Genomic DNA, 12,379 nt, shown 5'->3' on the forward strand with positions numbered 1-12,379 from the left:
TCATTGTGTATATATTTATTCTCGTAGTGTGTAAATAAAATGTAGAGTACATATACTGTGTGGTGAACTTATGAACTCCCCCCCTCAAAAATTGTAACACTGGTGGCAGCGTCGGGATAAGGACTTTAACACGCTTGTGAGGAAAGTGCTTATTATATAATTGTGTCAGGATTAAAGTGAGCTGTTGGACTTACGAAATCATCAGGGGACTGTTTCATTGAGGTTGGACATATGGGAATGTTACAATGTCTTATTTTGATTATTGGTGTTGTTTCAATGTTTGGAGTTTCGGTTATTGTTGCCCAAAAAGATTTATTTAGCACATGCTGGTTAGTGGAACCCGTGGAAAAGATTTATTTAGCTGCTAGCTGGTTAGTGGAACCTGTGGACATGTTTGGACTGGATTCTAATCGGAATGATCACAGAAAGTTTAGGGATCGATGGAAATGTCTTCAGTAGTGTGATTGTGACAACAATCCCCTCTGGTTGGAAGTGTTATTGCAGTATGATTTTCGGATACAACACCGAAGTGGCCGAAAACATGTTAATGTGGACAGCCTCAGTCGAATACCAAGTGAACCAGAAGTATGTGAGTGTTATGAAGGACATCTAACGCTAGAGGAGCCATCATGTAAGGGATGTGACACATGTTTGAGGAAACATAAGCACTAGTCAGATTTCTCTCAGTTTGATGACGCGGTACCTTTATTTGCAAAAAGGATTGTGCAAATCTCGGGGTCATCGAAAGCAAGAGTTTCCAGAGTAAAACTTCAGGAATCCGGATTCTGGGGTTGGATTTTCTTGCTGCTACAGCTTCAGGTGGTGAAGTTGTTGAACTGTGTACGTTTCATGTATTTTGGGTTACTCAGAATTAGGAAATATCGTCGCTACCGGATATTCCGACTGCGCTTCCGTGAACATTCTGAAAACTCTGATGCAGATTACAGTTCGAAGGCGGATGACAGAAATTATGAAATGCCGAATAAAGACGGAAAGACTGCATTAGGTGAAATGTCATCTTCTGTAAAAAGTCTTGTCAAATTCAGCAAAGTCTTCTGTTCATCGGAGAGAATGGCCAGACTCCAACAGCAGGATCTAGATATTGGCGTTGTTTTGAAGTGGCTTAAATCTGACAGCCGAAGACCTCCAAGAGATACCGTTTCTGGTTATTCACCTAGTGTTCGAAATTGATGGCTAAATGGGGACTTTAGGTTGTGCATTAATACTGCAAAATGTAAAAGACTATCAAAGAAAACTACACCAAATGTATGGGAAGGACCTTTTCAAATACAGTTTAAATCATGTGGACAGTGGTTTGAATATACTGTGTTTGTTGCACCAATTCGTGAAGACGGACTTATTGGTATGGATTTTCTATATGACTTTGATTATCAATTAAGTGGATTACGTTTGAATGGGAAGAGGTGTGCAACATTTGTTGAGAAAATACCTCTCAGGGCAGTTAGGGTCACATCACGAGCCAAGGTAAAAATTCCAGCCAATTCGGAGTGTATCATACCTGGACAGACAATAAATCTTTGATCAATTAATTCAACTCTTGGGATTCTATGCCCTTCGTCAAATAAACAGCCAACAAATGGGATATCATTAGGGCACACTTTAAGCTCCCCAAGGACAGTTAAAAGCCATCAAATACCAATTAGACGGCTGAATACTTCTTCCAGTAATGTTACGCTGGTTAAAGGTGCTACACTGGGATTTTTACAAGAATTTGACCCCAATGAATTGTTGAAAATGTTGACTTAAATTCAGAAATAGAATCTGTCAGCCGACAGGATCATTCTTCATGTGTGTGTCTCCACTGTAACAATAGAAAATGTAGTGTCACTGTGTGCGCTTTTATAGTTTTTAATTTAGTGTATATAATTCCAAACCAATGACTCTGGTATATATTTTGTGCTAATTTGTTGGATTAAGTTAGTTTTTACGGAGTGTTTGAAAAGTTCCCTGGATTTAAAACCGTGTACACTTGGATTTATTCTTTTTCAGAATCAAACATTGCGCCATATTCTTATAGAATTGTTTATAATATAACCATATGTTCATTTAATAAGTAAGGCGCACAGGACAATTAAGCAGGACGACTGCTACTTATAATTGTATGAACTTAACAAAATTGTTGTGCCTAAATTATACATTCGTTAATGTTAATTTAAAGTAATAAGTGTAAGGCACTTAACGCGGATGCATTTTAGGACTTGTGTGATAGTGATATGTGTGATTGTGTGAATATGTGCAACTAAATATTAAGACTTTCAAGTTATAAGTTGGACAATAAAAGAAGATTTTGTAGATGTGCTTATTAAACAGAGTGTTTACTTTGCATATGACTAAGAATGTATATTCTTGCTTTCATATAATAAAACTGTTACGATGTTTTAGATATACTAGTAATGCATGATGTTGGAGATAAAGTTGTTGAAGAATAATATTTCTTTGAATGTGTTTCTTGTTAATTAAAAGGACAATACTTTTAATGATTCATAATATTGATGGATAGATCTGTGTAATTTTTATTGAGAAGTTATTTGCAATACAAGTCAATGTATATGGATGTTTAATGCCATGTCATGTAGTAATTTACAAGTAATATTCCTTGTTGTGGAGGTTTCTAATCATGTACAAGTAATTTAAAAGGGATGATTCTTATGATGTTATGTATTATCACAATGTATCATCATCTCATTGTAAAATTCCTTATTTGTAGAAGGTTTCTAATATAAGTATTAATAATACATATAGTTTATTTGTATCTGTAGATTTGTGATGTAATATTATATTCATATAAAGTGTTTTGATAACAGTTTCCGTTTAATATGTTGTGAGTGTGAGTCTGGCTATTTAGTCATGTATGCAACTATTTGGCTTAATTGAGGACAATTAAGAAGCTAAGGTGAGGGGAGTGTTGTAATTTTAGTATATGATTTCAATTTAGACTGCTCTGTTTGATGCCATGTGGCATGGTGGGCATTTGTTACCAGAACAGGATACCAGTTGGTCATCATTTTGTAATAAAGATTAGCAAATCTGGTCTGTTCTGGTGCTCGCAGAGTCTGCTTGTCAAATATGTCAACACTTGCAATAATAAATACCAATTAAATGCTAAGTTCTATCTGTGTCTGTCCACAAATCCAAATATGGGAGGGTGGGCAGAATTGTATGAAAAGCCAGGTTGAGAGAGAGGCTGAGGAGAGTTGAATGGACCGTTGAAATGTAAAGAGAGAAGGAGTATGAGAGACTTATTCATTGTGTATATATTTATTCTCGTAGTGTGTAAATAAAATGTAGAGTACATATACTGTGTGGTGAACTTATGAACTCTTCCCCCTGAAAATTGTAACACTTACTTCCCTACTACTGTAATTCAAAATTGCATAATAACATTCAAATGTCAAAGGGGTTTTTCCCTCAAAAAGATCGAAATTCCCATCGGAATAAATGTATTCTGCTCATAACATGCATTCAGGCGTATGAAAGACGGAAAGAAATAGCAGAAGCCTGTTTGCAATTCTCTGAAAGAACCTCAATGGAAGAATGTTCAATAAAATGCACATGTTATACACCAGTTCAGAAATGGTCTGACATTAATCTTTACTCATGTATTGCATTTGTCTGTTTTTCTCCAAATACCTTAGAATGGTCTGCTTTTCTCAGAATCGTTATATCTGCCTCGATTTTTTGACAGTCAATAAGCTAATTTAATGTTTATAGTCATGATTATTGTAGCATTAAGGACAAATTTATGAAAATACCATCATCGGTCTTCTGTTTTTCTACAGAGAACAGTTTCCATTAAACAATCAGTTTGACAAGACTTTCAACATGGATTCAGTATAAGGGAGACAGTTTCCAAGAAAACAAGAGCACCGCGTAACTGGTGCCACGCTCAGCTATGGGTGCAGTTTTGAATAAATGAAAGCTTGTCAGAATTTTTTGTAAAGGTCACAGTGACCTTGACCTTTGACCTCATAGTGACCCAAAAATGGGTGTGGCGTGTAGAAATCATCAAGGTGCATCTACATATGAAGTTTAAAAGTTGTAGGTGGAAGCACTTTGATTTTAGAGCAAAATGTCAAGGTTTTAGTACGATGCGGATAGCGGACATCAGACGACAAGCTGGCTATGACAATACCTTCGGTTTTCTCAGAAAACGCTGAGCAAAAATTTATATGGACTTTTGAAAGAGGAATGTGTAGAATCTATCCAAACTGTTACATTGTTTTTTGTTTTAATTCTTATACATTTAAAACAAAACAAAACAGCGACAAAATAAAAATAAAGAATGGAATGTGTACAAGGTTTCACTTATCAACAATAACTCTGAACTGTGAATTGAAACTCTTAAACAAGACTTATAAGAAATGGCCTAAATTGTGTAAGATTCCCAGTCACTAAAAAATGTTAAGTTATTTTCAAGAGTAACCAGGAAGACTATTATTTCATCCATTACTTCCTTAATCCAACTAAATTCAAATTCAGACACTTGCCACTTTACTTCTTCAGTTTCAAATGTTACAGTAAACTTGTAAACTTTCATAATGGTTACATGTACCTTTGATCAAGATTTGGTAAGAAATCAACATCATCATCATCATCATCATCATCATCATCATCATCATCATCATCATCATCATCATCATCATCATCACCACTACCACCACCACCATAATCATCATCATCATGACCACAACCTACAGCACCATAATCTCATTATCAATTTATCACATACAGACAGAGACAGACAATTTTATACTATAGCGGACATTTGCAATCAATCAGGAGCTGAATTAATAACAGACTGAACCAGTATTAAGAAATCAATAAAGCAGCCTTCAGATAAACATTTTACTTCCCACAGAACAAATCCTCAGATTCCAGGTAGCCAGAGCACTGCGTAACCCTTTACCACTTAGAAACAAAGTATTTGGAGGCATGTGTAGTACCTTAGAAAGTTAAATTTAATTAAATACCTTTCTTACTAAGATCCAAGTTTAAAGCTTTCATTTCCAACCCTTAGATACTGGGGAGCAGCAAACAGTATAAAACCTTTACATACTGCAAGTTACTCACAGGCTGTTATGGTTTTATGCTGTTTGCACATTGCCATTTTCACTTTGCTTCTGAGTGGAAAAGGGTTAATGATGCAAAAGACAACTGTTTTCATATAAAAATTATGAACCCAACAAGAGCTGTCTTCATCGGAAGACATATGCCCCAAAAAAACGCTTTTTTGAATCCCTAATGCAGAATTCGAAACCTAAACATGTGGTGTGCGTATGGAAAGGCCTTGTCCATATACATGCATACCAAATATGAAGGTTACATCTGAAGTGATATAGAAGTTATGGGCATTTTTCGAGCGGAAATGCAATTTTTTTATGATTCAAGGGCCGTAACTCAGAAGTGCCTCGGTAAATTTGGCTGATTATCGAACTCAACCTAGATTTTATTGCCTTACACATTTTCTTGAAGTTTGGTGAAGATCTGACGACAATTGCTTGACTTATTGAGCGGAAACTAATCCGGACGGACGGACAGACAGACGGACTACCATACTAACTAACGGACGGTGCGATTTTAAGCCAAGCTAAAGCCTCTCATAAGACTAATAAACTTAGCTGGGAAATAAGTATAAAATATTTATAATAACTGACATGTAAAACATGCAATTTAAATGGATGCTATTAGGAGGTTTGTATTAGGTCACTATGAACAGTATGGCTTCATTTTTGTCAAGAAAATTCTATAATTCCCAAGAGAGTTCCAACTATTTTCCTGACATACTGGAGCTATTTTCAAAACAACCCCTCAGGCTTGCCTCAGATCCACTACATGAACAAAATTGCTTCTGACATTTTCAAAATTCAACAAGCCTGCCCCTCAGGGCTAGTAAACCAAAAGACAATCACGCTTGAATGTGAACAACTAATCTGCTTATTTGAGTTTTTTATGTGTCTTGGTCCAAGTGAGTATAAAGCCAGGCAAAGATTAATGCTATATAATGCAAAATGCACATGCTTTATCCACACCAATCATAATCTTCAAAAATGCTATGTACCATTATGTAGAAAAACATTGTGAAACAAACATACTAATTGTGTGTATATTTGATATATTATGTTATATGCAAAGTGAATTATGTTTACGAAGGAAATAAAAAATGCAATTAACAAGAGCTGTCACCATCGGAAGACATATGCCCCCAAAAACGCTTTTTGAAACCTAAACACAGATTTCGAAACCTAAACGCGAAACCTAAGTTCAAGGTCAAGGGGGTCAAATTTATGTGCGTATGGAAAGGCCTTGTCCATATACACATACCAAATATGAAGGTTACATCTAAAGAGACATAGAAGTTATGAGCATGTTTCGAGTGGAAACGCAATTTTTTTATGATTCAAGGGCCGTAACTCAGAAGTGCCTGGGTAAATTTGGCTGATTATCAAACTTAACTTAGATTTTATTGCCTTACAAATTTTTATGAAGTTTGGTGAAGATCTGATGACAATTGGTGGAGTTATTGAGCAGAAACTAGAAAAAACTCAAATTTTTTATGATTCAAAGGCCGTAACTCAGGTGTTTGGGTCAATTTGGCCGATTATCAAACTTGACCTAGATCTTATGACCTTACACATTATCATGAAGTATGGCAAAGATCCTATGACATTTGCTTGAGTTAAAGGGGCCTTTTCACAGATTTTGGCATTTTTTTAACTTATTCATTAAATGCTTTATATTGATAAATGTAAACATTGGATCATAAAAGCTCCAGTAAAAAATCCAGAAAAAAATTAAAAAAAGGAAAAGAACATTGCCTGGAGCAGGTTTCGAACCAGTGACCCCTAAAGTCCTGCCAGAGTCCTGAAGTAAAAACGCTTTAGCCTACTGAGCTATTCCGCTGAGTACACATTCTTGACGTATTTTATACCTTATATAAGCAATCTTCGTAGTTTCACAAAATTTAACGACAAAAACAGAACTCTCCAAATTATTCAATCGTTTCGCGTTGCAACGCTTTATAATTTTTAGGTTTTAAAATCGTCAAAAGATGCATATAATGGCTATATTAGAGCATGGTTAATGTTCAGTATTACTGTTTCCTCACAAATATCATAACTAAAACGAAAACTTACGAATCTGAAACAACTTTTTTCAATTTTGTCAATTTACCAAAGCTAAAAAGATCCCTTTAATGAGCGGAAATGAGAAAAAACAATTTTTCGATGATTCAAGGGCCGTTACTCAGGAGTGTCTAGGTCAATTTGACCGATTATCAAACTTGACCTAGATGTTATTGCCTTACACATTGTTATGAAGTCTGGTGAAGATCTGATGACAATTGCTCGAGTTATTGAGCGGAAACGAGAAAAAACTAATTTTACAATGAATCAAGGGCCGTAGCTCAGGAGTGTGTTGGTCAATTTGGCCGATTATCGAACTCGACTTAGATGTTATTGCCTTACACATTTTGATTAAGTTTGGTGAAGATCTGATGACAATTGCTTGACTTATTAAGCGGAAACTAATCCGGACGGACTAACTATCTTACTAACTAACTAACTGACTGACTGACGGACATTGCGATTTTTATATGCCCCCAGAACCTATGTTCTGGGGGCATAAAAAAAAAAAGATTTAATAGATGCTGTATTGCTTAAATTCGTATTTGACGCATTTGTAGTTCCTAAGAAAATCCAATATAGTTTAATACCTTTATAACTAAATTCACGTTTGAAAGTCTTTATTTCTAATCCTAAATTACGGATGAGCAGCAATCAACATAAAACCTGAACAGCCTGAAAGTTGCTTGCAGGCTGTTCTGGTTTTTATGATGCTTGTTGCTTATTGCCCTTTTCCACTTTGCTTCTGAGCAGGAAAGGGTTAAATATTACTCACCTAGAAACATCTTTGCGTCGACAGCGGGGTACTTGTTGATCAGACTCTGGACAATCATACGGGAGGCGTCCATTTCATCTTGTATGCAGAACAGGAGCTCAAACTGGAATAGACAAGAACATACCAAAGTGTGAGACAAATGTGTAGAACAGGAGCTCAATCTGAAATAGAAAAGAACATACCAAAGTGTGAGACAAATGTGCAGAACAGGAGCTCAATCTGAAATTGACAAGAACATACCAAAGTGTGAGACAAATGTGCAGAACAGGAGCTCAATCTGAAATAGACAAGAACATAACAAAGTGTGAGACAAATGTGCAGAACAGGAGCTCAATCTGAAATAGACAAGAACATACCAAAGTGTGAGACAAATGTGCAGAACATGAGCTCAATCTGAAATAGACAAAACAAAGTGCAAGACATGTTTGCACAAACTGAACTAAAACTGGAATAGACAAGTACAGAACAAAGTGTGAGACACGTTTGCAGAACAAGAACTCAAACTGAAAGACAAGTACACAACAAAGTAAGAGACACGAATGCAGAACAAGAACTCAAACTGAAAGACAAGTACACAACAAAGTGTGAGACACGTATGCAGAACAAGAACTCAAACTGAAAGACAAGTACAGAACAAAGTGTGAGACAAGTATGCAGAACAAGAACTCAAACTGAAAAACAAGTACAGAACAAAGTGTGAGACAAGTATGGAGAACAGGAGCTCAATCTGATATTGACAAGTACACAACAAAGTGTGAGACAAGTATGCAGAACAGGAACTCAAGCTGATATAGACAAGTACACAACAAAGTGTGAGACAAGTATGCAGAACAGGAACTCAATCTGATATAGACAAGTACACAACAAAGTGTGAGACAACAATCAAATTCGTTGAATTGATATCCCCCGCCAATATGCTTTTGGACGCAATAGTGTTATATTTGACACTCAAAAAAGCATTTTTTTAAGAAACAAAGGGCCATAACTCCGTTATTAACAGATGGTGTACAATGCCATTTGGCATGCATCAGCCTCTCATCCATATATATACTCATACCAAGTTTCAATGAAATCAGCCAAAGCACTTCCAAGATATGGCTCCGGACACACAAAAAAGCATTTTTTCAAGATACAAAGGGCCATAACTCCGTTATTAACAGACGGTGTACAATGCCATTTGGCGTGCATCATCCTCTTATCAATATATATACTCATACCAAGTTTCAATGAAATCCGCCAAAGCACTTCCAAGATATGGGTCCAGACACAAAAGTGCCGGACGGACGGACGGAAGGACAGACAACTCTAAAACAATATCCCTCCACCTATGGCGGGGGATAATTATGCAGAACAGGAGCTCAATCTGATATAGACAAGTACACAACAAAGTGTGAGACAAGAATGCAGAAAAGGAACTCGAGCTGATATAGACAAGTACACAACAAAGTGTGAGACAAGTATGCAGAACAGGAACTCAAGCTGATAAAGACAAGTACACAACAAAGTGTGAGACAAGTATGCAGAACAGGAAATCAAACTGATATAGACAAGTACACAACAAAGTGTGAGACAATAATGCAGAACAGGAGCTCAATCTGATATAGACAAGTACATAAAAACATGTGAGTTATGTATGCAAAACAGGAAATACATCTGATATAGACAAGTACACAACAAAGTGTGAGACAAGTATGCAGAACAGGGACTCAAATTGAAACAAGGGCTGTTTGTAAAACATGCATGCCCCCCATATGGGCTGTCAGTTGTAGTAGCAGCCATTGTGTGATTATGTTTTTTGTCCCTGTGACCTTGACCTTTGACATAGTGACCTGAAAATAAATAGGGGTCATCTGCCAGCCATGATCAATGTACCTATGAAGTTTCATGATCCTAGGTGTAAGCATTCTTGAGTTATCAACCGGAAACCATTTTACTATTTCCAGTCACTGTGACCTTGACATTTGACCTAGTGACCTGAAAATCAATAGGGGTCATCTGCCAATCATGATCAATGTGCCTATGGAGTTTCATGATCCTAGCCGTAAGCATTCTTGAGTTATCAACCGGAAACCATTTTAATGTTTCACGTCACTGTGACCTTGACCTTTGACCTAGTGACCTGAAAATCAATAGGGGCCATCTGCCAGTCATGATCAATGTTCCTATGAAGTTTCATGATCCTAGGCGTAAGCATTCTCGAGTTATTATCCGGAAACCATTTTACTGTTTCGAGTCTCTGTTACCTTGACCTTTGACCTTGTGACCTGAAAATCATTAGGGGTCATCTGCCAGTCATGATCAAAGTACCTATGAAGTTTCATGACCCTAGGCCTAAGCGTTCTTGAGTTACCATCCGGAAATCATCTGGTGGACGGACCGACCGACGACCGACAGATTGACCGACATGTGCAAAACAATATACCCCCTCTTCTTCGAAGGGGGGCATAATAAACAAGTTCAACACAACGTGTGAGACAAGTTGATAAAAACATAACAAAAGAATGTAGCTCTAATGCATGTAAGTAAAGCAGTCCGCAGAGGCTTATCAGGTTACCCACTTACAGCTTTGACTGGATTTAACTCAGAAATGAATACCTAAAACAAGAGGGGCATGAGTCCTAAGGCAAATATATCATTAGGCCAACATATGAGTGGGACTACATTCGTAAATATTATTGGGCAAAAATATAATTGGGACAAATATCCTGATCAAGTGCCCTGAAGATTTGACAATACATGTGGCCTCCAGTTTGTTAACAATGGATATAATGACAATAGCTCACCATCAGCACAATGTACTCAGGGGAGCTAAAAAAATCCATAAAGGCAGAAATGGTGGTCCCTGATTAAGATCCTTTGCATTAAGACCCATTTTCCAAATGCAAGGCTAAATTAATAAAGCCTTGTTTTTGCATAGCTGTTGAAGACCACTGTTGCTTATTATTTTTTGTGACTGAATCAAAAACAAGCTAAGCATGAAGATGGAAAAATGTCACACAATTACTCTGAAAATGCACAAAACGTGCCTTTGTTGTGAGCATTTCAATAATGACCTTCATTGGGTTTCCGTTTATTGTCAGATAAGCACTTGCATTCATTTGAAGTCCCTAGAAAATCAAATTAATCCTTTCCCCCTAAGATGCAAAATGAAAATGGCTATTTACAAACAGCATAAAACCAGATCAGCCTCCCAGTAACTTACAGTCTGTTCAGGTTTTATGCTGTTTGCTGCTCATCAGTGTCAAAGAGTTAGAGATGAAGCCTTTGAAACTTGAATCTAGTAAGAAAAGTATTTAATTAAATGTAACTTTCAAAGGGACAACAAAGTGGTAAAGAGTTAAAGTCCATGAGCAACTACATATGTGTATAGCAAGTGCATCGATAGTAATGACCTTCTGGGGATGACCTCATGTATGACTAGGCCAGTGATGACCTCATGTATGACTAGGCCAGTGATGACCTCATGTATGACTAGGCCAGTGATGATTTCATGTTGTGACCATTCAGACATACATGTAATAACAAACAGCATCCGACATTTTAACACGTGTCCAGCTATCTCGTGTATAACCTCTATGATAAAAAGCAATGGTAACATGCCATTTAATGGTCAACAAGATACTAACGTAGAAGATAATTAATTGGGTAATCAGTTTATCAAGGGACAGTGACTTTCCAAAGGGAAAGAATGATAGCACCTACATGTCTAGACAGTCATTATACTGCAACATTATTGTGAACCAACTTTTGGTGTTAATACTGTAGTACAATGTGAAGCATGTATTACATGTCAGAGCTGCCTGATGCGGAAAATGGATATTCTACGATATGCAGCAAGTGCAATCTGGACAGGATCTACCATGTCTGCCATAAAGTCACACTAAGAGTCGTGTCACATTAGCGTAAATTATGACTCCTTATTAACCCTTTCCCACTTGGATACTTATTTTGTAGAATTTGTAGTCCCTTAGAAAGTTACATTTAATTCAAGACCTTTCTTATTTAATTTAAGTTTAAAGGCTTCATTTCCAACCCTTAGATACTGATGAGAAGCTAACAGCATAAAACCTGAATAGACTGCGAGTTACTCGCATACTGTTCTCAGGTTGTATGCTGTTTGCAAGTCATTTTCACTTTGCTTCTTATGGGAGAATAGGGGGATAAAGAATAATATGGATGTAGATGAATTTGTGTAACTTCACTCTTCTGATAAATATGTCCTAAGGCCCATTTGTGCATGAGGCTGCTAAGCTGTTTATCTTCAAAAGCTATTTGAGCCCCGCTCTTTGCAAAGGGGTTTAATGCATGTGAGTAAAGTGTCATCCTAGATTAGCATGTGCAGTATAGGCTAATGAGGGACTACACTTTCAGTCTACTGGCTTTTTTTTAGGTGGAGCTTTCTTTAAACACTTTGTAGAAACCAGCCATGGTGAAAGTTAGTTTGATATTGAGTAAACAACAG

At 36.8% G+C, this 12,379-nt stretch overlaps 1 protein-coding gene across 1 annotated transcript in view; it reads right to left on the reverse strand.

Moving 5' to 3' along the window:
- The window catches only part of LOC127852326 (ceramide glucosyltransferase-like), a 65,271-nt gene that overhangs the window by 31,246 nt on the left and 21,646 nt on the right, over positions 1-12,379 (reverse strand). The window contains exon 3 of the mRNA XM_052386262.1: positions 7,918-8,020. Within this exon, the coding sequence (XP_052242222.1) occupies positions 7,918-8,020 (103 nt within the window). The remainder of the gene's footprint in view (positions 1-7,917; positions 8,021-12,379) is intronic.

The sequence above is a fragment of the Dreissena polymorpha genome, chromosome 12 (genome assembly GCF_020536995.1).
Source record: "Dreissena polymorpha isolate Duluth1 chromosome 12, UMN_Dpol_1.0, whole genome shotgun sequence".
Lineage (NCBI taxonomy): Eukaryota > Metazoa > Mollusca > Bivalvia > Myida > Dreissenidae > Dreissena > Dreissena polymorpha.